Genomic DNA, 27525 nt, shown 5'->3' on the forward strand with positions numbered 1-27525 from the left:
TGATTTAATATTTGGCCTGTTTACTGCCCCTCTCACATATGCATGCACACGCACATGCATGCACGCACGCACGCACATTTCCTTTCCTGTAAATGCTTATACAGTGATGGCCGAAAGTATTGGCACCCCTGCAATTCCGTCCTATAATACTCAATTTCTTCCAGAAAATGATTGCAATCACAAATTCTTTGGCATTAATATCTTCATTTATTTTTCTTGCAATGAAAAAACACAAAAGAGAATGAAAAAAAGTCAAATCAAATATTATTTTACACAAAACTCAAAAAATGGGCTGGACAAAAGTATTGGCACCCTCAGCCTAATACTTGGTAGCACAACCTTTAGACAAAATAACTGCGAACAACCGCTTCCGGTAACCATCAGTGAGTTTCTTACAACGCTCTGCTGGAATTTTAGACCACTCTTCTTTGGCAAACTGCTCCAGGTCCCTGAGATTTGAAGGGTGCCTTTTCCAAACTGCCATTTTGAGCTCTCTCCACAGGTTTTCTATGGGATTCAGGTCTGGACTCATTGCTGGCCACTTTAGAAGTCTCCAGTGCTTTCTCTCAAACCATTTTCTAGTGCTTTTTGAAGTGTGCTTAGGGTCATTATCCTGCTGGAAGACCCATGACCTCTGAGGGAGACCCAGCTTTCTCACACTGGGCCCTACATTATGCTGCAAAATCTGTTGATAGTCTTCTGACTTCATAATTCCATGCACACGGTCAAGCAGTCCAGTGCCAGAGGCAGCAAAGCAACCCCAAAACATCAGAGAACCTCCACCATGTTTGACTGTAGGGACCGTGTTCTTCTCTTTGAAGGCCTCATTTTTTTTCCTGAAAACTCTGTGTTGATGCCCTTTCCCAAAAAGCTCTACCTTTGTCTCATCTGACCAGAGAACATTCTTCCAAAATGTTTTTGGCTTTCTCAGGTAGGTTTTGGCAAACTCCAGCCTGGCTTTTTTGTGTCTCTGGGTCAGAAATGGGGTTTTCCTGGGTCTTCTACCATAGAGTCCTTTTTCATTCAGACGCCGGCGGATAGTACGGGTTGATACTGTTGTACCCTCGGACTGCAGGGCAGCCTGAACTTGTTTGGATGTTAGTCTAGGATTTTTTTCCACCATCTGCACAATCTTTCGCTGAAATCCGTCATCGATTTTCCTTTTCCGTCCAGATCTGGGGAGGTTAGCCACAGTGCCATGCTCTTTAAACTTCTTGATGACACTGGGCACAGTAGACACAGGAACTTCAAGATCTTTGGAGATGGACTTGTAGCCTTGACATTGCTCATGCTTCTTCACAATTTTGTTTTTCAAGTCCTCAGAGAGTTCTTTGGTCTTCTTTCTTTTCTCCATGCTCAGTGTGGTGTGTGTGTGGCACAGGACAGAGGTTGAGTCAACTTCAATCCATTTTAACTGGCTGTTGGTGTGATTTAGTTATTGCCACTACCTGTTGTGTGCCACAGGTGAGTACCAGGTGCCGTTAATTTTTCAAATTAGAGAAGCAGCACATGATCTTTCAAAGGGTGCCAATACTTTTGTCCACCCCCTTTTTATGTTTGGTGCAGAATTATATTCAATTTGGCTTTTTGACAATTCTTTTTTGTGATTTTTCATTGAAGATAAATTAAATGAACATTTTAATGTCAAAGCATTTGTGATTGCATTCATTTTTTGGGAGAAATTGGGCCTTTTTTGACGGAATTTCTGGGGTGCCAATACTTTCGGCCAGCACTGTAGGTATGAGGTATGAGATAATTAATCCCTCAGTGTAAATTCCTCTCACGTAAACACTTGTCAGGTTCACTGAAATACTCATGTCATACTTGACAGTTGCTGGGAAATCTCTTGAACTAAATATAATCGCTCTGACTCAGAAATACCCGTTGAAAACTTTATGCTTCTGTGAACAAGGTGTGACAATGTGACTAATAACAACAACATGTGTCTCTCCTGGCATTTATCTAATCTCCAGACACAGAACAATTAGCTTTCATGATTAAAATCATTTTTTTCTTAAAAATCTGGTACCAAATGTTGTGTGATGTGATTATGTTGTACAATTTGTAATTCATTATTTACATTACAGTTACTAATATTTGCCACAGTTACTAGAGTTACTAACAGTTACTAATCTTTTTTTTTCTTTTTTTTTTTTTTTTGTTAACAGAACTTTACATTTTTCAAGTACCATAACTAACATCTGCTTTTGTAAAGTGTTTTAAAGTCATAATTAATGGTTTAAAAGTAGCTAAAAACATTTAGTAATGCATTACAAATCAGTCATAGCTATTATTAGAGAAAAAACCTTTGTGAAAAACTTCTCTGGCTTATCATAAAGTCATAAAACTTCCAAGATTTTCTGACTTTTAATGAAGCCAAAATCAAGTAAGTAAGTCATCTTATCAATCTTAATCAGATCTTAACAAGTTACTGATAAAGGGTTCAGTTAAATGTCTGACTGTACTTAATTAATACATTATGGTCCATAGACACATGTTTTCCAGAAGGTTAGAGTCAAGTGGTTTTCCTGATGAGCTAAAAGAGCTGAAAAGATAAAGTAAATAGATGCTGAAGGATGATAAACACCAGCCAATGGGGGTTTCCATAACCTGGCTGAACAACGGTTATAAAGATTGAGGACAAATAATTGTTTTATAAAGAATTGATCAATTATTTACTGACAATTAATACAGTAATTACTACCAACGTATAAACCCCGTTATCAAGCTGTGTTAGGGTGTATTGAACCTTCACATCTCCATGAGCCTCTTAGATATTTTTGTGGCCTAAGTGATCTCACAGCTGATCAAAATGCCATCAGGTGAGCCAGGTGTACGGAATGTAAACCTGTTAGCTTTGTTAACAGCAGTCAGACATCATCTCAATTAACTCAAGGGATAATTATTGATTATTATAGAAGCAAAGCAGGACTTAAGACAGCTCTGTGTTTCTGTGGCAGGGTCAAACTATTTCAATAATAACAATATACACCAGGTACCTATATACAGTACAGTAAGGCCTTACAGTCCGCTGAAGCTAATTGTGTCAGTGTGTTTTTAATCACCTCTAATTAAGACTTTCTATATATACAGAACACATAACTTCACTTGGATCTGTGTCATTCTAGAAACTGTCAATCTATATTCACATCTAAAGTAATGCTTTAAAGTGTGTCAAAATGTAGATTTACATTATGTGTTGGTTTGATGTCCCATTTGTGTGTATTTTGTATGTGTAGTAAATATTGTACATACACCCTTACCCTCCTCCATTTTTGTAAAAGGACTACTGTAAAAATAAAAACAAATACTATAAATATAGATTTAAATTTAAATATAGTGATTCCAAAAATATTGCAATCAGATCATAAAATGACCACGGTTTGTTTGTAATTATGACTAATATTCATCCATTTCCGGGGAAAAATATAAATAATGTCATTTCCATGAACGCCTGCTTAAGATGGCTTTCTTTGGCTACTGTTTCCTCCTGCAGTGTTGTTTACTTTACTCCTTTTAGCTTTTTATCCTTTGTTCAGCTGCTTTGTCCTGTCAGTAATCCATGGTATCTGACGCGATGGTAGCCGCGGCAATAACACAACACAGTACTCTGTACAAAACACTATGCCTCTTACTCATGTCAATTATTTCTATTGATCTAAAAAAACACATTTCAGACAGCGAATGCAATGGTGAGCGTGTGACAGCATGTGTTGACAGACTGAATACCAGAAAGCCTGAGCCTAACTATCTGTCTCAAAGCATTTCTTTAATCCTGCCACCCACGCCCAGGTATATCACTGTTACAGGAAACTGTGCTGAGTTGTTGTCCAACAGAGCAGAAGGAGCTTAAGCTGCATGAGGTACCTGCTGCTGTCTGCTTCCGATGTTGCCAGCTTGTTTGCTTTGGTACTGTTTATTTTTCACTTTTGATAAAACGGTGCAAACAGTTGAGACTGCCAGTAGAGAAAAAACTTCTACACTGCTATAATATACAGGGAAATATTGTACGTTTAACATATGTGACAGTTATCTTGTTACTTAAAATCTTCCAGCTTATGAAATATGGGAAAACTACCCAGCTACCCAGCATACCAACAGTATAACGAAATACTTGATGAGGGACATACAGAAACCACAGCATCCCCAGTACAACCCCAACTAGTCTAGGCAGATTCTCCTTGTTCTACTTGAGGTTTCTTCCTGTTAAAACTGAGTTTTCCCAAGTGTTGCTCATATGGGAATATTGCATCTCTTTAAATTAAATTAAAGAGTATGATCTAGATCTGCTCTATGTCAAAAGTGCCTTGAGATTACTTTTGTTGCGATTTGCCACTACATAAATCAACATTGACAGATTGCTTAATTGACTTTTTGGCACCAACACAAGGCAGCTGTACTGCCAAGACTCTAAGAAACCAAAACAAACGAGTGGATCTCAAGGCCAATACAAACAGACTGAGAGTCTAACGCTGCATACTACAGTTACACTGTTCAATATTGTGTCTTAAAAGACAATTTTGAAGCAGATGATGAAGTGTCAATTGCCCTCTGTGTTGCAAGTATCCTTTTAAACCTATTCATATATCATTACTTTTTCAACAGTCAAACAGCATGTTTTAAATGACAACCTGAGCCCTTTTCTTTAGTTTATTTATTTAAAAAGGGACAGTGTACATTCATGAGCCCTACATATTTGTTAGTAATCTTGTAGGCTATGCAAACATATTCTTAAATGATAATCTGAGCCCCACTCATTACTCATTTTTAATAATCTTATGTAAAATGTATTTTTTAATGTTTTCTTTATGATTTTAAAGTTTACAGAGTTTTTCAGTGTACTCTACCGCAAGCATCCATCCATCCATCTTCTTCCGCTTATCCGGGGTCGGGTCGCGGGGGCAGCAGCCTAAGCAGGGAAGCCCAGACTTCCCTCTCCCCAGCCACTTCGTCCAGCTCTTCCAGGGGGACCCCGAGGCGTTCCCAGGCCAGCCGAGAGATATAGTCTCTCCAGCGTGTCCTGGGTCTTCCCCGGGGTCTCCTACCGGTGGGACGTGCCCTGAACACCTCACCAGGGAGACGTCCGGGAGGCATCCTGATTAAATGCCTGAACCACCTCATTTCGGCCGCTTGTACCCGCGATCTTGTTCTTTCGGTCACTACCCAAAGCTCATGACCATAGGTGAGGGTAGGAACGAAGATAGACTGGTACCGCAAGCATGAATTCATCAAATCAATATATCAAGTTATGCCAGTGTCATGAAATGCTTTGCTTTATTTTGTAACACCCTCTGTCATGTTATTTCTATTGAATTAAAGAGAAATAATTCCATTTTATTATTCTGGACTGTTGTTGAATTGTTTTATTCAACAGTTGTAAATGTAATTATAATTGACATCACTATGGTCTATGGTTTAAAGTTACATTATATACATATTTAAAAATTAACTGTAGCCCAAAGAGACTTTAGAACATATGTAACATTGAGAATTCAGTGTTAAATATACAGTATATACACTCAACGAACTCCTCATTAGGTACACCTGTGCAATCTAATGTAATCCAATACAACAGCTCTGCTATAAATTCTACATGTATGAAGTTTATACAATTTCAATTTTTGTTGACGTTGTCAAAAAGGTGATAATTCTACTTCATGTTTATTACTGAGGTCATAGTGGGTGATGGTGGTGTATTAGGGTGCATTATATTGAATGGTGTTCCTAATATTTTGTCCACTCCATTAACATATATGAGAGGGGCAAAATATTAGGAACACCACTCAATTATACACACTTCAGTACACCACCACCTCAGTTTATAGATTGTATTGTTGTATTGGATTGAATGAGATTGCACAGGTGTAGGTGTTGTCACTGTGTCTTACGTGATTTAATTTAAGATCAATTGTATCTGAAACTCACGCTTGTTTTCTTTGGAACACTTTATTGTCTTTACCACAATAGTTTCAGTGGAAGTGACAGTCAGTAACAATGACTGCATTGTCATTTTGGTTGTTGACATGCTGAAATGACGTAACAAGGCAGTATGATATCATTTCTGTCAAAGCTGATAATCACGTATCAGGATTTTGAAGGACTGCTTTGGTAAAAGTTGTCTCACTGTGATGAAGGTCCTAAAACAGAAAGGAAATGTGTTTTTAACTGTATTCAGGATCAGTGTGTGGTCACGGGTGACGCGGCCAGTGTGTCTGTGTGTTGTCAGGACAAGCTTTGTTAATACCTTTGAGAGGTGGATCACTACTGATTGGCTCTCACTTGTGTAACAGTCTCAGGCTGTTATGCTGTGCTATTCTCAGCTTTTTGCCTTCCAGCTTTTTCTCTAATGCTTGTACAACTCGAGCACTGTAAATTCCCTGAAGCTGACCCCCAGCTGATAGAGATCACGTCAGGAACTATTTGTTGGTTTGTGAAGGCATCTGTGTAAACAATTTTGAATCACATCAACTGGCACTCATGAGGAGATTGATGTTTTCATTGTTATTATAAAAGTTCTCAATTTGGTTTAATTCAACTGGTTTGGACAGGGAGATGTGTGTGCAGAGTTTGATACAGGAAGGCTGTTTTCACATGCATCTGCTAAAAGGGGAAAGTTTCTCTGAGCTCATTGAAAATCGGATTTTAAGAGTGGGCCTACGATCAGGATTGGTGACATCACAACTAGTTTGAAGCCAATCCTGGTTCAATATTCAGCATACACTGACAATGGACTTTACAGTAAAGTAGGTAACTAGGACTAGATGTCATTGTAATGATTTTAAAGTGGTAATTAAACCTTTTTTGTGGATACATTTTACAGACACACACCATTTTTTCCAAGCATGTGACTTTATTTTAATGTAAGCTGTAGATACATGGCTAACGTTCAGGTGTGGTTAGAGTTATGTGCCGTGGTGTGCATTCTGTGTTTGGTTCTGTTTTTTTTTTTCTCTTCCTGCCAGGTACGGCCCTCACCTTCCTCTGCTGATTGCTGCAGCTGTGCTGTATTGCTATCAGCCACATATAAACACCATGGAAAGCCAAACCAAGTGCCAGTGGGCCATCTGGCAGCATAGTGGTTGTTGCTGTGTATGTGTCTTTGAGATAGTGCTCCTGATTAGTGACTAGTAGTGGTGTTTCTTTTCAGTCATTTATTCTACTTCCCTGATCAGCTTCCTTTTTAGATAAGTTTTGGGCTCATAACATTAGGTTTAAGGAAAGATTCTGGTTTGGGTTAAAATAAGTACAGATATAAGGACAGTGTTGGGGAGTAAGTACTTACACGTAAGGCAATTTAATGACAAAATAAATGTAAGTGTAATCTGTTACATTTACAGGAAAAATGTGTCATTAAATGACATTTTAGTTGAACATTTAATGATATAATATTAATGTTACCGTATATATATATAAATATATATATTACTCCAGTATGGATGGACTCAAAGGTTTTATGTGAAACCAGGAATAAACATGTTTGCTATATATATAAAAAATAATAAAGATATTCAACCATTGTCTCTGTGGCTGCTTTGGACATGGGGAAGACAGACCACTTTCATATTGTGTCTTCAAGAGGACATTCAGCCTAAACCTCTCTCTGTGAATTACGTCACTATGTAATAGTCTGTCATCCCTCCAGCTGGGGGTGCCCTGGACAACCACCGAGTGTGACCAGGTGATCCTCAGAATACAAGACCCACGATAAACTAGCCAGAGACTGCTATACCAGAAATATAGATTTTATTTACAATGCATTGAATAAAATTCATGCCAAAACAAAGGAGTGATGGAAAAAATTGTACAATTAATACATAAATATTAGAATCATACAAAAATAAATTAACAAGCAATGAAAATAAGCAATGTGGGGCAGACTGCACCATCAGGTTAGTGTAGAGGTATGCATAAAAATATCACAAAATATGTAGGCAATGAATAAACCACCAATACATATGAGCCAATTCAAATTCAAACATTTCTACAACACTTGCATTAACCTACTCATCTAATAAATGTGTAATAAAACAGTGGTTGGCTCCTTTAGTAGCATCTTTGTTGCTTTGAAGGGACTAAAAACCTAACCTTCAATAATTTAGCAGCCACCTTGCCTAATTATGTTTCTACCTCACCTTGACATCTTAAGCTGCTGATGTTATATTTTTATATATATACATATATTACAGTTTGGCAGCTGTTATGTTGCACACAACTGGATCAAGCTTCCAACAGAACCCTAACCCAACAAAACATTTCTCTTTTCATGTGCTTATGATTGAGCTCTTTTATCACACTTTAAATTGTAATCTTTCATTTGCACTGTATGTTCTTTTAATTATTTCAAAGCAAATCATTATTTTATGCTGCACTCTCATATTTTATGTTCTATTATGGTCTAGCTTTTTATTTTCTTTCTATTTTTATGTCCTTTTCTTTTTATTATAATGGGATGTTCTTGTTTTTAATTGTATGTTTTAATGTTTACAATTTTTACTGTTTAATATTATAATAATATAGTGTCATATGTGGTCTTCAGTATATTGAAGAATATAACAGTTTTCAGCAAAAAACAGATTATGTCAGACATGGATTTCCAAAATATATTGACTTCACTGATTCTTTTAAAAATGTTTTAATACTAAAATAAATCATATATCATTTAATCAAAAGATTTTAATTTCTCCAAAACTATTTTTTAGATAGATGTGCTCCTTTGTCTCTTACGGGTTGCTCTTTCCTGCCTTGCATACAGTGATTTGATATGTTCCCTTTCATTGAACACAGGCATTATGATAACATCAGTAGGGCTGTCCTCACTCAGTGTCTCTAAGCTCTTCAACATAGTTGATGTACTTGACATGGATAACCTGCTACTGTTATGAGAGATTGTGTTTAATCTAGGGATATCTGTGTGTCTCTCTGGGTCTGGATCAGAATTTTGCCTGGCAGTGGCTCTCCTAATAATCATCTCCAGTGTATCGGTTTTTGACCCCCACAGTGCTTCGTGGCACTTGGGTAGGAAATGGCAGAAGAGGATGCCATAGCAGGATACTAGAATGACTGAAGCCTGCACAGGAGCGCTCTGTTCTCTGTTGGTAATGTAGACTGGGATGAAACATATCCATACAAACAAGTATATTAGCATGCTAAATATGATGTAGCCTGTTTCACTGAACTCCTGAGGAACCTTCCTGCCTTTAAAGGCCAAGAGGAAGCTGATAAATGCTAGCAGAGCTATGTAGCTTAACATGATGCCAAAACCTATGTATGTGCTACCTTGACAACACTGGATTACTTTTTTCATGCTTTGTAGTGACGGAGGTGTGTTATCGATTTGAGGAGAATCAAAGATCAGCCACAGAAGACAGATGATTCCCTGGAGAATAGTAATGACGATTATAATGGCAGGTGGTTTGTAAAGTCTGTGCAGTCTCCTATGTCTAAGTTGACCAAAGGGAAGGAAAGCTAGGAAGGTACGTAAGGCCTTGACCAGTATGCAGGACACACACAGTGTGAAGCCCATGGCATACATGAGCTGGCGGGCCCGGCACAGGTGTACACTGGGCTTGTCAATGAAGCATATCACGCTTGAGAAGCTAACCGCCAGACCTAACATCATCACACAGGACAGTCTCACCTCAGCTCTTTTCATTGGTGGGGAATCTCTGTACACCAAAAAGATAATGAGGGTAGCTATCAAGACCACAATACCAAAGGCTGCGGCTGTCACCATGGCCATGGGGTGAGGGTCACTCCACCGAAGGTAGGACTCTGTTCTTGGCTTACATCCGCTCCAACCCCTGAGCGACCAAGTTCCATTGGGACATTTTTTGCAGGCAATAAGATCTGTTAAAAAGAGAGTGATATATTATAAGGCAGAACAAGGCCATTTTGGTTTGGTCTGAAAAGCTCCAATGAAAAGTAAATCTGGAATGTCAATCAGGCATACCTGGGGCATCTGAAAAGGTTCCTTCTCTACAAAGGGTGCAGTTGTAACAGCAGGACACATTCAAGATCTTCTTGACAGAGCCAGGGGGGCAGCTCTCTGAACATCTAGACTGAGGGGTCTGCGAGAGGAAACAAGGAAAACGTGTAACTCATTAGTCTGAGCATTTGTACTAATAAACTTAGTCTATATATTTCATGAAATGGAAATGGATGTTGAATTGAAAAGCAAATCATTGTTTTATTATCTTATTTGTGTCTCATTAAATCAATCATACACACAGCACTGTCCAGCTGTGGACATGTTACGCTGTTTGTTTGAGCAAAATACAGTGAAATGTGATTTCATCAACTGGTATTGCTATCAATGGCTAACCATCTCTTTTCAAGATTTTTCCTGTCTTTGTACTCCTGGTATGATAAGCTGTATAATGGGCATAACAATGCACACTTTTAGACAGTCTTTAAAGACATTCATATTGTTACGCTCATGAAAAATGTCCAAAGTAGTTCTATAAGAGATGAAAAGGAGTACTTAAAGCACCTGCAAAACATGAGGACAATCTCTAGATAAAGAGGCTGTGATTTTCGCATTGACGGCCTTGGAAAACTTACATAGAGTGTCAGACTGTTTTATGATTTGAAGCATACTGACATCCATAATGTCTTTGAGGATCACACAACCCTTTTTCTCCTGAGTCTGCTACCATTTTCCCTAAGGACACATAGACACTTACTGACTAGTGACCTGTGACTGCATTGTGTGAGTACAGTGTTATCTTACCGTGGAATTGACTGTTGAGAGCCAGGCAACATTTTCCTCATCAAGTTCTATCTGTTCATCAAGAGCATGGTATCTCCCAATCCTATGAAGGTTTCTGTGGTCTCCATCCTGTGTCCACACTATCAGATCATAACCATTGACAAAATTGCCTTTTTTGTCAAAGAAATAAGTCTGGCCTTCATACGTGAAGTTAACCATCTTCAGTTCTTTGAGAAGCTGCAAAGCAAAGGGTAGAATGTCAATTAAAATAGACTTCAACAGAGATTGATCATTGTAACAGAAAATTTAGAAGACAAGAAACAAGAAAGAAAGAATACTGCAGGGTTGGAGACCACTCTCCCAGAGTGTAAGAAAGCAACATTTAAAATGTGTTAATTCTTAATTCTCACCTTCCATGGTGGGAAGTTAATTTCTCCCAAGCATGAGGAACTGTTGCACTTCAATAGTGTTTTGAGAGCATTAGCTGTGGCCCACACTGCTAATCTGTCACTGAAGGTTTCACTTGTATCCAAAGCCTTAGTGAGAAAGTCATCATTTTGTTCTAGGGGGTCCATGGTATGGCATGCTTTATCAGATTTCATTGTCAGGAGATCATGTGTTGGACAATAAGATGGAGGGTTGGTTGAGAAACATTCTGAAGAGCAGTTAAATCTCAGGTTTTTGTATTCTTCAATGAAGTGGTTGTATCCTCCCAGGGTTGGTTTAAGATTCTTGAGATAATTATCAAATGATTCACTCTTCACTGCAACAAAGGAAAAGCCCAAGATGTCACCAATTGTGTTGATGCCATCCAGATGGCCAAGGGACCTGCTCCTGGACCAGGCGTCACTTGCAATCCAGGTCCTTGATGTGTTGGTCCGAATCATTTCCTTAAAGAGGAGCTCCACCAGTTCTCCCTTGAGGATGAGCAGTACCACCTGAGCATTGGAGAAGCGGATCTGTTGAGCGACCTGCTTGATGCGTTGCATGGTGCCCTCATAATCACTATGATGAGGCAACACTTCCTGGTAGGCCAAGCACACGTGATTTTCGCCAGCATCCTTGACAAAGCTCTGGAAAGCTGCTTTGCCATATTCGTCATCTCCGTACACAACCCCGACCCAGTCCCAGCCGTAGTGAGCCATCAGTTTGGCCACTGCTTTGGTTTGATGTGTGTCACTGGGAATAGTACGCAGAAAAACTGGGAAACGCAGCTTATCATTAAGATCTGGTGAAGATGATGAAGCACTCAGCTGATAAGAATTAGAAAAAATAATTTTAAATATACAAACAATAAACTTTAATATAAATAAGAAGCATGCTTTACATTACATACTGCAAAGGTACAACTTAGAATTTTTTATAGCAATCAAATTCCCAAATTTTTCGACCAGGTAATTTATGGAGTAAACCACTTGACATTGAGGTGAGCAGACTTTTAGTGTTTTTCATGTGAAAATGTAAATTTCCAACTCTTCAGTGTTTCTTTTCTAGGCTTTTACACAATTAGTTTATAATAAACAATCTTTACCATTAAAAAGTATGAAGAGATAGCAATAGGTAGGTGTTTTTCTTAGCTAAGCCAAAACATGTGGTTGTTAGCTTTGCTAGTAGCAAAAAATTTGCAGTTGGGGATAATTGTCACATTCTCTTTGGGTTGGTTGTCACATGTTGGCTAATACATATATGGTGTGATTTATCTAGTACTTCACAGTAATATGTATTTACTGATTAGAAGGTATTTGTGACTTACCAGAGGGACCATGTACACATTGAGCAGTCTGGCCACCGCGATAGACACCTCAGAGTACATAGCTCCTAAAATGATCTTGACTTGGGGCCTGAAGTCAGTGTGGTTGCACTGCAGATTTTGAGTGGCGTTGAATGCGAACATGTGCTCCACATTCTGCAATGCTTTGCTTGCGTATGAGCAGGTGTCACACACCATATATCCAAGGCGCACTCCTGGGAGGAAGCCAGCTGCATTTATCTCCTCAATCACGTGAATTGCAGCCAATGATTTCATAAATGCCAACAGATCAAAACTGAAAACAGATAGTATATGAAAACACATTACATTCCTGGAGCTGGAGGAATTAAAGCAAGCTATTTACACTAGTTATTTATTTTATTTTATTCTATGTTCAGTACATAGATGAAATCTTATCAAGGCAGTTATCTTTAAAAGCAGAGCACATAAGGACACGTGTTCATTTAGAAATTTCTGCATCACAACATTGAGGCAAGTACTATCCAATTCATCTCGTATATACATTTTTCAGTTCTTATACTCACTTTGAGCATTGAAAGCTGTCAGGTCTAATCCGGTCATTAAGAGCCTTCACTTTGCGATGACATGGCAACATTATGCCAATTATTATATCCCCCGGGGCTTTGGCGCCACAAATTGATTGGTGAAATTCACATCCATTGACTATAGCCGGGCTGCTGCTCAGCATCATCAGGGCTGGCAGGAGGCTGTACAGTAAATAACACATCTTCATCTTGACTGGTGTGACCAACAAAATGCTTATTTGAATGTGCAGGTGCTCCTGCTGTCTCACAGAATTGGGCGGTGCGAGCTACACATGTCATAAACCTGTTTCCAAACACTGATAAGAATGTTTCATGCTTCACATGCCATGCTTCAAGTTTTTTCCATTATGACAAATACTTGCACAAGGAAGCAATGTTGACACAAGTAATGTAAGATAAAATGATGGTGTTTCCCTGGTTTCTGAAGAGGGGTTCAGAAACCATGAAACACCTTTGAGATTGGGTGAATTGACCAATCAATCAAAAAGTATAGGTTACGTACTAGCTCTTTATAATCATCAAAAAAGACTTCCCTTTACTGTATGCTGTGACAGTCCCAGACTAGATTGTGCTGTTGTGTCTTCTGATTGACTCTGCTCTCTTCTCTTTCCAATAAGGCTGCTGAGACCTGTCACTGACAATTTCTTGTAATAGGCTGGGCTCAGAAACTGTAATGGTGTTGTCGAACGAGAAATGGTCAAGAATCAGGTGGAACAAGAAATACTGCTGGCAGGCCCGAATGAATAAAGGCCGGAGTGAGCACAACTAGTAGGCCAAACACAGCATATCCTTGAGACCTCACCCATGATCCTATCCATGATCCTACCCTTGATACCCTGTTCTACTGCTACTTGGGATAGGGTTCAGAATTTTAGTCTTTTATTGCATGTCTTTAGACTATGAGGAAAGGTCTGTTTCTATAAAGCACATGTTTGTCAACTAAGTCTCAGGCCTATCCTCAAAAAGGGTCTGAGTTTTCCACAGGTCAGTTTCGAATCTGTTCAAATTTTTTTGTTTTCATAATTTACTCCTCAGCTACCTTCCAAGTATGACTGTCATTGGGTCCCTTTGAAGTTAAGTATCCTACTTAACAAAAAAAAGCTAGTCAGGTTTTTGGTCCTACATATACCGCCTGTGTGCCTTTGGATTTTGTAAGGAAACTCTCATGAACACAGAACACTTGCCAAGCAGAGCATTGGTACATTGATGAATTTTTATTCCCTCAGACCAAAGTAAAAACATCCATCCATTCAGCCACCCAATGCTCTGTCTGCCTTCTAAGCCTTTATGTGTAAAAGTTTAAAGTTGCTGCTCTCCATGTGTTTCCACAAGAAACTGTATGAATGTGTTTAAATATAACTCCCAGATGGCACTAGAGGACAATCAATAGGTAATTTAAATCAAAGTGCTTTTTCCCTGTGGAGTTTGATTGGAAGATACTGTATTATTAAGGATCATAACCTGGATGATGCAACAAGTACTCATACCTAAACAATAAAATAAAATTTCTGTTAGTACCTTGACTCAAAAATGACTCAGATGAGTGTGTTTTTACTCTGCCACCTCTATAGTTAAAAGTTAAAGTTTAGGCAAGTAAGACTATTTGGTTAAGGTTTAGAAAATAATTGTCTACATTCAGTGTGTAACATATATGATAATTAGTTTCCATATAGTGTGAAGGGTGTAGAGTCAATGAGGTGAGAAAAGCTGAATTGAAAAGACATTGAAGAGGTATCAGTGCATCTTAACTATGAAGAAAAAGGGAGAGCCTGTTCTTACTGTGTACAAGTAAACATGCTGCCCCTTGCTAATGCCACTTTGGTCCAGATTAAAGACCCACCAGTTCACACCTGTGATGCTGGCTAAGTGTTGCCCATTTATTTCAGTTTTACTAGAAACTAGAGGCAGGGGGGCACTGATTTAATTCAAACAAACCAAAATTGACATGTCAGTCATCACCAGCTGTACATGAACCTTCAGAGGACAATCAAAACACAGTTTAAAAGTGAATGCAATGCCTGAAGTATTAAATTCACTTTATTTACATTCTCTGTAGGTCATGAAGCAATAGTTTTGTTGACGCCTGTAAACAACCCTGACAGGAAAGGTACTGGACCGTGCAGGAATGTGACAAGGGACGTGGTTTCCATGGTCATGGTGGAATGATGGTTCAGTTTGATAAAGAACTAAACATGTAAACAATCAGCCAGATAATCAACTATCACACGCAAGAAAGCTCACAAGATGCTCACAACATCATAACACAATACTTTCAGTCATACTCATACTCTGTTCAGTTAATTAGCCCAGCTGTAAACCTGGCCTGTCCCATAACCTTCACCTTAATTTCTCTATGTGAATGCCACTCGGCTTTCTGAATTAGCCCTGAGAGTTGTCTTTTAATGTAAGTCATTAATGTGCGAACTGGACTGGACAAACACAAAACACTTTTATTAACCAAAAATAAGCTGAGAAATGTGTTATTTGCCTTCTGACTGCCTGAAAATGCAACATGCAGTGTGTTGGTAAGCAGATCCTCTATCACAAGCTTCCAGAACAGATTTTTGCTGGAGGGATGACCAGTGTTCTTCCAAAACATATTCCCTCATTTGGTGTTTTGGTGTCTAGTTTGGAGGGTATTTGAACCATGTTTCAAAGTCACAGGGCACGATATGTATGGTATGTAACTGTTTAAAGCACCGGTGTGTAGAATTAAAGTGGCATCTAGCGGTGAAGTTGGAGATTGCAACCTATGGTGGTCACCAAACTCCCTCTGTATGCCCTGATAGACACAAAAGGCCCTCTCTAGAGCCAGTGATATTGTTGTTATTGTTGTCCATTCTGAGATTCTTATTCTCAGGTGATTATACACCAAATAAAATATGTGTATGAATAGTATATTCCATTTCTGCCAATAGATCCTGCGAAATCATACACACTGATCTATTAAAGGACAGGTTCACAATTGTTCAGGAGACCAAATTAACACTACATATGTTTTTCTTGCTGTAATCATTCTTGCCATTAGAAGATCCCTTCATTATGCACTTACTATGGAAGTGATGGAGGACAAAATCTATCTATCTATCTATCTATCTATCTATCTATCTATCTATCTATCTATCTATCTATCTACCTATCTCCATCACTTCCATTGAAAGCACATTTGAAGGAGATCTTTTAATAGTCAGTATGAACAGGAGGAATGACTACAGTGTGGAAAACCTCTTTGACTAGTTAAATATGGACACCTGACTGTTGCACATAAATGCATTCTATTATAAAGCATATGCTAGAAAATAACCACGGTCCATCCATTTTTTTCTTAATATGCCACCAGTTAAGATTTACCAAAGTCATTATTAAAAGTCATTACTATTTACTTTTGAATTTCATTTATACTTAACCCAAATACCCCCCCCCCCCCCCGCCCCCCACCCCCCAGTGGTTTAGCTCAGATTGTCCTCAACATGACCAGTTGATCTGTGAAGGTTTGATTGACAGCAGCACTGACCTCTCAGAGGTGGAGTATGGGTTTGGGGTGGGGACAGTGCAGGTCAAATGAAGTTCAGCAATGACAGAATACTTTACTGCATGATGATATTCCTGGAGCCTATTAAAATAGTCTATTCTAGTGTTTATTTGACTTAAGTAGTTGCAATATTTAAACTAACTAATGAATAAAAAGCTATTTAATGGGGGCAGTTATACAGCTTTACATTCAGGAGGATCATGAGCCTTATAGGGAATGTTTGTTTTAAATTTAGAGCAATGCTTCCCCCTGCTGGCAATACAGAAACAAATGTTGCTGCAAATTGTCACTTATCAGAGAAAGCATGGTATATGCTGCCTTTTTCTTTTTCATTTTAATTTCTACAGTAATCAGTGCATTAGACACAGCAGCACTTGCATGACATGGAAGTGCAACTGAAAGCACAAACTAACAGACAACTGTGCCCTTAATCAGCAACCACAGTGTTTAAACATTATGATTCTTTATATCATGGCCTTGAGTACAGGGAGTCTGTGAACTACAGCAGCTGATAATATCAGATTGTAACATGCAGTTTATTTAGTTGAGTTCTGGTCTTTTTGAGGCCATTGTATTGTTTCATTTAATGTTTACTGTATGTAAGTCCAACCAATTACATTTCATTTTCTGTTTGTTTACTACAGTTTACATATCTAATCTGTAATTCACTAATCCAGTGTTCATCTTAAATTTTACATGTTCTCCTCGTGCCTGTGTGGGTACTCTCCGGGCTCTCCGGCTTCCTCCCACAGTCCGAAAACATGCAATTTAGGCTGGTGACTCTGAATTGCCTGTAGGTGTGAACGTGTGTGTGAATGGTTGTCTATCTATATACTATATGTGAGTCCTGTTGACTGTCCAGGGTGTACCCTGCCTCTCACCCAATGTTAGCTGAGATTGGCTCCCGTTCCCCCACGATCCTTTAGAACAGGGGTGTCAATGGCCCGTGGGCCAGAACCAGCCGCCAAAGGGTCCAATCCGGCCCCATACTTTGCAAGTATGAAAACTACAGAAAAGTAATTCCAATTTTTCAATAAAACACATTGCTATTCTCAACTTTTTTCACTGGCCATTCACAGTCAAAGCTTCTGATCTGTTCATGGAAGTCCATTTTGAGATAACTGGCTGACGTGATTCAGATATGAAGGGAAAATTTGCCTCTGTGTGCTTGGGTACATTTTATCAGTATCTCTTACCAGATTAACCCCTAATTGACAGGCCTGGCTGTAAAAATGTTGTGCATGTCTGGGACTATTTATCTTGTGAACAAGCTTTTTCTGTGATGAGCATCAATAAAACAAACCTGTGTTCCAGACTGAGACATGACATTGTTGATATTAAACTAATTTTTCTGAAGACATCTTAGGATCTGTTTTGTGAATAGATGGTTTATTATGAAATGGTTTTACTGGTCTGGCCCATATGAGATCAAATTGGGTTTCATGTGGCCTTTGAACTAAAATGAGTCGGACACCCCTGCTCTAAGAGGATAAATGGTATAAAAAATGGATCGATGAAAGACAATTTGTTCTCCGTCTACATATATGGAGACCTTATTTCCATGCAGCCAATCAATTTTTGCATGAAGTGATAATGTGGCACTCTATCATAGCATCCTGCTAGACAACACAAGAGGCCCAGATTCTGAACAACAACCCACTTTAGCTCTACTGCTAAAGTCTCCTTCTTATCTGATCTACAAACATGGACACAGGTCTTCTCCTGCACCTAGCTTGAACAGAACTTTGTTTCCACACATGCACAATGGCAGTGAGAAGAATCTTATCACTGCTTTTACAGTTTGGAGCAGTTTGTACTGTAAATAAACTACAGTAACCACTCTGTTCAGGGACAAATGTCACCCAGTACAGTGGTATGGCTCTTTGACATGGTTTTTAATAGTGTTCAGACAGCAACAGATATCAGGCGTTGCTTACGCACACAATACTTGTTAGTAGGATGAGTTCATTATTGATTTTGTTATGCACATGACATTTATTGCCAGTAAGAAAAAGATATAAAATCGGTCTGTCTCAGCTGGGGAATATTAGTATCCACATAAAATGACATCATTATGAATACATAATTTTCCTACTATATGACTGAACCTCCTATAACTGCTGTTGTCTAAAGTAAGTCCTGTTATCCTTGACCATTAAGGAAGTTCTGTGTAAAATTTAGGAGTTGAGAACTTTACAGGAACTTCCTCTCACATGATCCTTTAAGCCGTATCCATAGCAGAGTAGGACCGTGATAGGACTCCAATGGACTCTGGAGGTGACATAATCATTCTGCAAAAGTTTATAGTCACTTATTTTTGTGCTTTCTGTTGATGTCACATCCCGCTTTGAGTATAACCAATCAGCACCTCCAAGGCCCAAACAGGAATTTTTCAGGGCTGCATGCAGTAGACAGGGACTCGTTTTGCCCCCATAAAAGTTCTAATAGATTGTCCTTCAGGGGTGGTTCCTGCTATGAAGACACAACCCTATTGATATACCATGAACTTTACTCAAATCCACATAACTTCATTTGGAATGCTATTGGGGATCTCAATATTTTCATTGACGGGTCAAAGATGGGACGTGTTAATTTAGTGTCCAAATGCCATTAATTTAGAATAAAAAGAAAAATATGTGTAAATATAATACTAAAACACTCAACTCTTACCCTTCTTTTCACCCAGAAGTGGTGAAGGAGTTATTGAACTCTAAAGTGTCAAAATGTCCTTCAGTGTAACTGTTGCGATTAAAATTCTAATGACAAAAATGTGTTAAAAATGTAGAGAATCATCCTAAAATGTAAATAAAGACCCAAAGGATAATTGTGTGAGAATATATAGAATAATGGGCAACACATTTAGTCTAAAAAATGTCTTGTCCATCATTTTATGTATAAATGTGTATAAAATGAGTAGATAGTGATGTGTTGGAACATAGACCAAAAATGAGTAAGTGGACCTTGAGGACACAGGAGCCAAAGGTGTTTATATAAATGTAGCATGTGCCCAGGTTTGCATTCTGTACCTTTGTTTCATAATTGGTATCGTAAATGTACTAAAGAGTCATTCAATTTTATTACAGACAGGTCAAGTCACTGCTTGTAAAATACATTCAAACTCTTTGACTCCCAGAAAATCATTACACAAAACTCAAACAAAAAGCTCATACAGTATGGTGTACTTTGCTTTCTGTGTGTGAGGCTCTCTTTTGTCACATGCTGCCAAACTGTGCAACTGTACATTTTTACTGTGTTTCTGCAGAAAGCCTCAGAGGAAACAGGAAATCGTTATCCCATAGGACCAAAGTCTAAACTGAATCATCACCCATCTGGAGGATGTTTATGTGGGTGCTATCATGATATCCCAACAGTCTTTGTGTACATAACAAATAGTTAGTTATTTATAATATAATATACTTATTATAAGTGTACCAGTATGTGAATATGTGTGTGTTGGTTATGATTTAATTTGTCCAGGTTTTGATATATTTGTCTTTTCTGAGTTTCTGGTGCTAAAAGCAATCAAATGCTCATATAGGGACTATTCCTTTGGTAGAAAGTACTTCCAATAACCACTTGTGACATTGATGTCAGTGTTTTATCCACAGTAATGGGGGTACTTTTTCTTGAAACAGATATTACTGCTGCATTCTTTAAACACTGGGAGCAGCACAAAGTAAATGCCATTGAGAAAAATGTGAGAAAACACTGTTTTTTGTTATTTGGATGAACAGACTTTAAATAAGCACCTGAATTGAAAAGATGTTAGTAGGAATCTGCTGTAAACTTGATACCTAGGTTAGACAAGGACAGCATCATTAATAGTATGTGTTATGGTAATTAGATGTTACAGGCCAGTAGACATCTGGGCAAAACTGTGGGAAAAGAATTGGGTGACTTGGCACTTGAGGTCAAATACAGACAGTGTTCACAGTTAATCATTTCCAATTAAAAGCTAAGCTACTTTATCCTGGAGCGCATTTTAGTCAGTGCACAGCAGGTCAGTTGAACAGGTAAAGGTGTGAGATTGGTCTATGGACAATAAGACAATTCAATAGTATAATAAATAATGGATTAATAAATATTAACTTGGGTTTAAATGGAGCAGTGACAGTCTCAGAACGTTGACCTCTATGAGTACCCTATTTGTAATTTATAGAAAATAACTCGAAAATGACCCATAAATTAAATGACACCCTTTGAAACTAAACCATCTAAAGACCCCCAATCTTCCTCATTGGATGGAGGTAACTCAATTGTCATGGAGATAAGTTGATTGTCAGAGTTTGAAATGCTGATAAAAGCTAGTAAGTGGGACTTGAGTTAAAGGATAGGTTTGCAAAAAAGTTCTCCTTGCTGTTATCATTCCCCCTGTTCATACTGAGTATACCAAAGGAGAACAGTGGGTTCACAGTGTCCCACATTATTAACTTTGTAAGTGCATTATGAACAGGAGGAATGATTACAGCAAGAAAAACAGGATTCAGTGTTCATTTGAGCTCCTGTTGAAAGATTGTAAACCTGTCTTTTAATTATTCATTTATTCTTTTTTGTCAAAGTCCAAGGTAAAGACTTAACTTTGTTCCTGGTGTTGGTTTGCAGTTGGTTTCTTCATCATCAGACGTTGACTGCTGTCACCTCTCAGCAGGAACATTCTCCACACAGTCATGTTTGATAGCATTCATGGATTCAAAAAAAGACAAAATAAGACTTTCATTTAGATTCCTGTTTATTTATAAATAATCAGTCATCCAAAGAGTTTTCAAGTCAACTGACTATTTTCAAATGATCTATAAGATCACCTCCTAGTAACATTACCGTTAAATACAACCCAAATAAATTAAAAATCAGTAACACAGCTCGTGTAGACTCATCAGTGTAGGTCTATTTCTCTGATATGATACAGTGGCTTAACCAGCAGAGTTAGTAACGCTTTACGAGGTTAGACAAATAAACCTATTCTTGATGCCTGAATTAGTGTAAAAAATTAAAGGGTATGGCTGTTTTATTCCCGAGTCCTCCCACTGCTGTCTGCTCGGCAAATTGCCTCTACAGGCCAACTCCCTGCTCATTATGCCACTAGACTAACAGTGTAATTAAAGTCACACCTTTATATAAGATGCATTCATATGATCCCTGACTGTTAGTGTTTATTTGTAAAGCCCTATAATGAAGTATTACTGCTATAAAGCCACACAGGTTCCTCAAACACACACACGCGCACACACACTAAATCATGCTAAAATATGACAGTTTTCATACAGAGCATGCAGCATGTCATGCTGATGCTACACCATCCTCTGCCTGTCCCGCTGGCTCACAGGCAGACCCGGTGGTTTGAGGGAGGAGGGGATGGGCAGCTCATGCAGGCTGTCCGGGAAGGTCGCCGGACTCAGCTGCTTCAGTATAGTCTGCATGGCGCAGAGGACCAGCGGGGCCGGCCTCCTCCCCGCCAGGTACTGGGACGTATCCTCGCCCAGCACCTTATCCCAACGCTCCGGCTCTCTGCCTAAAGCTCCCTTCATTTTGAAGTGAACATTTGGCATGAACATGAGCAGATTGTCCAGACACTGCCTCCTCTCACCGTTGCTCACCCCGTTGGAGTCCCTGAGTTTCTCCAGGATGACATCCAGCGGGGTCAGGCCGTTGTGGTCCTTGGCGTGCGGGGAAGCACCGTTCCCCAGCAGCATGACCACAGCCTCGGGCCGCAGCAGCTCGCAGGCTAGGTGTAGAGGGGTTTTACCGTCCTCCATATGAAAACAACCGGCTCGGTCGGTGTAGGAAGGCGTGCTGGGTATACGGTGAACCGCCTGTAAGATTAAGCCGAGAATGTAGCGCCTGTCGTAGCGGACAGCCATGGCTAGGTGAGGGGCGGAGGACGGGCAGCAGCAGAAGCGCTCCCCGGGCTTTGCTAACGCTTCGTCGGTGTACCGGCTGAGCAGATACTGGGCGTACGCCTGGTGGTCGTGCACTATAGCGTACAGCAACGCCTCAGAAGGGGTGTACGTCCTCAGGCTGGCGTCCTCCTCTTGGTAAAAAGTCTCCATCGTCCGCATGTCCTCCAGCATCCACACCGGTTTCAAGTCCCGCACTGCCCGGTAGAAGAGCAGCGAGAAGGACTTCCGATGCTTCTCGATGCTCCTAGCCGCCGAGCTGACGGTTAAAGAGGCCATGGCGATAAGCGACCCGACTGAGTTATATCCTCAACGGCGAAACGGCTTCCTTCATCGCTCTGGAGCCATTACTTCAAGTTTCGACAGTCTCTTACAATACAATGAGCTCAGGCCGGTCTACAGTAGAGTGTGAGAGTCATGGTTACAGCGACAGACTGACATTCCTGCAGTCTGTCCTACAACAGCTGCGGGAATCCGCTCTGCAGTATTCAGCTACTGCGCATGCGCGAAAGATAATAAACAGTAGCTATAGGAAACTTTATTGACAGCCGCTGCTGGAGGACGAGCCCAAACTGTCAGACACTCACTCTTATTCATCAGAGTATGTCAGTGGTATTTATTTATCCACATTATAACAGCTGCAGTTTATACTGTGACAATGAAACATTAGAGTACTTTATTACCTGCAGCCTATTTTGAAATTGAGATTAGAAATCTGAAAGGCTCACTATTATGGATAAAAAAGTCTTTCAGTTTTCTGAATGAGTTATTTAATTTGGATAACTTTTCCAATAATTAAGAAAAGAGCAAAGTGTACAGAAACTCACAATATTGAGCTAAATTATTTTTTAAAGTAGATAAGACCTCAGAACTATATTATTATTATTATTATTATTATTATTATTATTATTATCATCATCATTATGATGATTATTATTATATTAGTAGTGGTAGTGGTAGTAGTAGGAGTATTAGTAGTAGTAGTGGTAGGCCTAGTAGTAGAAGTAGTCATAGTAGTAGTGGTAGAAGTAGTAGTAATATTAGTGGTAGTAGTACTAGTAGTATTCTTTCTGTTGTTTTGATTTTGTTGTTGTCATATTTATTTTTATTAAAAATATTTTTTTTAAATGTCCAACAATATTCGCAAAATGTTACAAAAACACGTTTCGACTCAGTAAAAATGTATCTATTGTTGCTTGATAAATACCTGACTAAACATCATTTTTTAAGTTATTGGTCTGCAATGAATGATGATACAAAGAAGACCTTAGTTGGTGGTTTTATTTTTGTCACCTTCTTTTCTTTCAGTTCTCTGGTTTCACATCGTACAGCAGCACTCATCAACACCCACTACACAGTGGTCAGACATTAACACCCAGCAGCATTCACACTGGTGACACTGCAGACACTGTCCTCTCCGAATAAAACCAATAAAGCTGCTTTGAATTGAACATTTAATTTGATAGAGAGGGGATACAGGATTGTTTGGTTTTTGGTGTCCGGCAGCGCAGTACCTTGTAGGTTTAAATTAAAATATGTTTGTTTATTTCAACATAACATTGATTTTAACAACAGAGGAGTCTTCCAGTTAGCCTAAACCAGAGGACTGCCATTGATCTGACAGGCAGGTGTTTTAAGAGTCGGGCCCGTCCAAAGGGTCACAAGATAAATCTGAGGCCTCTCGAAATGATTAATGAGAGAATCTAATCTAATCTTTACTTTTGTGTGATTAGATCATTGTACCTCTCTTGGCAATTTTTAAACAATTCCCAATAACCCTTAGTCACAAAAAAAAGTTAGAAATCAGTGGTTTAATATTTATTTTAAATTTTATTTGGCAGGGACAGTGCACATAAATCAACATTTTAGTTCATACTGCAATGTAAATATGTCAGAGTTAGACAAGAGGCTAAGAGGTCAATAACTTAGCCAGTGTATGTATATGTACAAAAATGTGGAGTAAAAAGTACAATATTTCCTTATGATTTGTAGTAAAAGTTTAAAGTAGCAGAAAATTAAAATGAACAAGTATACAAACACCTCACACAATATACTAAATGTACTGAGTGAGTGTGTGTGGTTGTGATCTAATGGATGCAGAAGTGTCAGTGTCTACACAGTACCGGACATTAGAAACTATCATTTGCAGTGTATTGACATGTTTTGAATTCCATATAATTTTCAACTTAAAGGGAAAGTTCATGCAAAACATGCGATCATGTTTTTAAATTGGTGCACTATGACTAAAGAAAATTGAGAAACAAGTCTGTAGATTTTCTTAGAGGATAATCCTACAACCAGAATGCACTGCACAGTCTTGTCCAATCAGCTCTTGATGGTGTATTTAAGGAACTCAAGTTGTGAGTCCATTTTTCATCAGGGAGACTTAATGGCACTTAAGTGGTTTATGTAAGAGAGAATTCAACTCAATTCAATTCAATGTATTGTCATTATATAGAGCAGAGCAAGGCACAATGAAATTAGCAATGTCATCAGGGCAGCACAGTACAATAAGTGCAAATTAAAGACAAAAATAAGACATTTAATATAAGTGAGTATGTGCATCCACCCACCTAACATATGCAGCAGTTTTAGAGGCAGTCCATACATTGGTCATTATCAGTGATGAAATTATATGTAGTGCATATTACATTTACACAGTAAAATGTAGTACATTCCAGTTCATGGTAGTTTCTCTTCTGGGTTATTATACATAATCGTAATAATAGTCTGTAACTTTCTAGTAAAATGCTAGTACATGGTGCAATAATAAATTGCGAGTGAGTGAGGTTTAGGGCATTCATTGGAAAAAGCTATTTCTGAGACTTGTGGTTCTGGCCTGGAGGCACTGGTACCATTTCCCACTTGGCAGAGGGGTTAAACAGTCCATCACAAGGGTGGGTGAGGTCACAGATGATGTTCCTCCCTCTCCCCACAAAGCATTTCTGGTTGATGTCCTTGATGGTGGTTAACTGGGTGCCGATGGTGCGTTCAGTACCAACTGCTGCAGAGCCTTACGGTCAGCAACAGTGTCAAGTGGGCCCTTTTCAACCTCCTTAGAAAGTGGATGTCCACATCACCCGACAGTACCTTAAGAAACAAGTTCACCTTAAGAATAGTACATACTAGGGCTGGACGATTATGGCAAAAATCATAATCACGATTATTTTGATCGATATTGAAATCGCGATTATAAAACACGATTATTCATAGATGTGTAAACATAAGCATGTATTGAACCACCAGAACTCATCTTGAAATATATTTGAACACCACAACCAGAAATACATTAAAATCAAGAAAAAAATATATAATGATAAATGGAAATAATAATAGCAATATGTAAAAACAATAAATAAAAATAAATAGCCAAAACCTCCCAAAACAAAAATCCATTTACACGCTCTCACGCCACACCTGTCATTTCTCACGAAGAGAAGTGACAGATCCCACCGCACAGAAATTCATATATTATGTAATCCATACATCCCAACTCTCTGCATATTGATAGCTGCTCCCTGACGCCCGCACATGAGACACAATCTCCCAGAGTCAGGAGCGAACGAGCAAGAGCGCGCGCTAGAGAGTGACTGCGGGCGCGTGTGTGTGTTTCTCAATGCAGCGCGCGCGTGTGTGTGTGTGTGACTCTCAGTGCAGCGCGTGTGAGATGTCACTGAAGATGTCCCAGTCCTACCTTTCTTCTTATCAACCAAAGGCCTTTCTGTCATTTTAAATCTCCCAGATCTGCGTAGAAACACACCGTTCCTCCAGCGGGTCTAACATAAGGGGCGGGAAACAGAACTTGCTGGGAAAGAGGGGGGCGCTAGATTTATATCACAGGTGCGCCACGCCGGGCTGAACAATAATCGTTTTATGTCGATTATTACGTTTTTGAATTCAAAAAAATTCAATTAATCGTCCAGCCCTAGTACATACATGAATATACATCTATAGTTTTACAGTAAGCAGCAAATAGAAGAGATGCTTTAAGACGGCCTCTTGGACCATGGCAAGCCTTTTGAGGTTTCCGTAGTGTAGTGGTTATCACGTTCGCCTCACACGCGAAAGGTCCCCGGTTCGAAACCGGGCGGAAACATTCAGGATTTTGTGTTCACTCTGAGTAATGGAATCAAACTGTGCTATCTCACATGACTAGTAATTAGGACGCATCGACGTAAAGGTTTTTGCTCCACATCCTCTGAGAACTTGCTTATGTCTTCTTTTGAATTGCTTTTTGTTTATGACCGTCCCTTAACATTGCGCAAAAACAGGGGTGATGTCTTGAATTTCAAATGTTTGGATATCGTCAGGCAATTGAAATCATGTCAGGAGGTCAAGTGCCTCGGGCCACCCACGCGGGTGACAGGGAGCTTTCCGCAGTTTCAGTAGTGTAGTGGTTATCACGTTCGCCTAACACGTGAAAGGTCCCCGGTTCGAAACCGGGCGGAAACACTCGTTTGTGCTCACTGTAAGTCATTAATAGGATTATAGGAGACGGCACGAAAACGTCACCATCCTGAACATGTCTGATGACCATGTACTACCGAGCCTCTCCGCTCAGCCCATGGCTTTTATTTCTGTACGAGAACGATGCAGGTGGATATCCCGGCTGCATTGCCCTGCAGGACATGCACAATGTGCCGCTTTGGTCTGTCCTGGCAAATTATGGGCAGCTGCTTGAAAACTCAACTCTCCCCGTCGGGGAATCGAACCCCGGTCTTCCGCGTGACAGGCGGAGATACTGTCCACTATACTAACGAGGACTGCTGCGTGGGTAAGTTATGGCACGTCGACGGGCCGGCAGGGCAGTTCTGACGTTGACGGGGAACGTTCCCGTACTTACAGAGACATTGGGATGAAGAAGTCAAATGTCAACCTCCTGGTGGGGCTGTAGTAAAGAGGCAGAGGATCACCACAGCCGTCGGAATACATCGCCCGCGGATACGTGAACGTCCGTAGCAGCTGGAGACCCGTCTGGAGGTCAGTGTGCACAGATGCTTTAAGTCGGCCTCTTGGACCATGACAAGCCTTTCGAGGTTTCCGTAGTGTAGTGGTTATCACGTTCGCCTCACACG

General features: G+C 39.5%; 2 protein-coding genes and 4 non-coding genes across 6 annotated transcripts in view; 3 read left to right on the plus strand and 3 right to left on the minus strand.

Moving 5' to 3' along the window:
• Nucleotides 1–319: 319 nt before the first annotated feature.
• On the minus strand, nucleotides 320–13212 carry LOC128376891 (G-protein coupled receptor family C group 6 member A). Its single transcript, XM_053336746.1, has 7 exons — nucleotides 13004–13212; nucleotides 12462–12753; nucleotides 11119–11961; nucleotides 10730–10945; nucleotides 9950–10067; nucleotides 8943–9846; nucleotides 320–1223 (listed from the first exon to the last, which is right to left on the minus strand). The coding sequence occupies exons 1-7, from the start codon at nucleotides 13210–13212 to the stop codon at nucleotides 320–322; spliced, it is 3486 nt and encodes a 1161-aa protein (XP_053192721.1).
• An 8632-nt stretch (nucleotides 13213–21844) lies between these two features.
• On the minus strand, nucleotides 21845–22733 carry zgc:112001 (uncharacterized protein LOC550384 homolog). Its single transcript, XM_053337196.1, has one exon. The coding sequence runs from the start codon at nucleotides 22727–22729 to the stop codon at nucleotides 21845–21847; it is 885 nt and encodes a 294-aa protein (XP_053193171.1). The 5' UTR covers nucleotides 22730–22733.
• Nucleotides 22734–26473: 3740 nt separating this feature from the next.
• On the plus strand, nucleotides 26474–26546 carry trnav-cac (transfer RNA valine (anticodon CAC)). The gene has a single exon. It is a non-coding gene; the product is annotated as a tRNA-Val (tRNA).
• A 283-nt stretch (nucleotides 26547–26829) lies between these two features.
• On the plus strand, nucleotides 26830–26902 carry trnav-aac (transfer RNA valine (anticodon AAC)). The gene has a single exon. It is a non-coding gene; the product is annotated as a tRNA-Val (tRNA).
• Nucleotides 26903–27141: 239 nt separating this feature from the next.
• trnad-guc (transfer RNA aspartic acid (anticodon GUC)) lies at nucleotides 27142–27213 on the minus strand. Its single transcript has one exon. It is a non-coding gene; the product is annotated as a tRNA-Asp (tRNA).
• A 273-nt stretch (nucleotides 27214–27486) lies between these two features.
• Nucleotides 27487–27525, plus strand: part of trnav-cac (transfer RNA valine (anticodon CAC)) — a 73-nt gene continuing 34 nt past the window's right edge. The window contains exon 1 of the tRNA in view: nucleotides 27487–27525. This exon is cut by the window's right edge and continues 34 nt beyond it. This is a non-coding gene — a tRNA (tRNA-Val).

This window comes from Scomber japonicus, chromosome 17 (genome assembly GCF_027409825.1).
Source record: "Scomber japonicus isolate fScoJap1 chromosome 17, fScoJap1.pri, whole genome shotgun sequence".
In the NCBI taxonomy this organism is placed as follows: domain Eukaryota; kingdom Metazoa; phylum Chordata; class Actinopteri; order Scombriformes; family Scombridae; genus Scomber; species Scomber japonicus.

Bases quoted from the DNA above. Each gene is read 5' to 3' on its own strand.
- LOC128376891 (XM_053336746.1), bottom strand. From the start codon at position 13,212: ATGAAGATGTGTTATTTACTGTACAGCCTCCTGCCAGCCCTGATGATG. The intron at 10,946-11,118 runs GTGAGAATTAAG...TTTGCTTTGCAG, and splicing joins TTAACTTCCCACCATGGAAG to CTTCTCAAAGAACTGAAGAT. The intron at 1,224-8,942 runs GCAAAATTCTGA...TACTGTGCCCAG, and splicing joins ATTAGGAGAGCCACTGCCAG to TGTCATCAAGAAGTTTAAAG.
- zgc:112001 (XM_053337196.1), bottom strand. From the start codon at position 22,729: ATGGCCTCTTTAACCGTCAGCTCGGCGGCTAGGAGCATCGAGAAGCAT.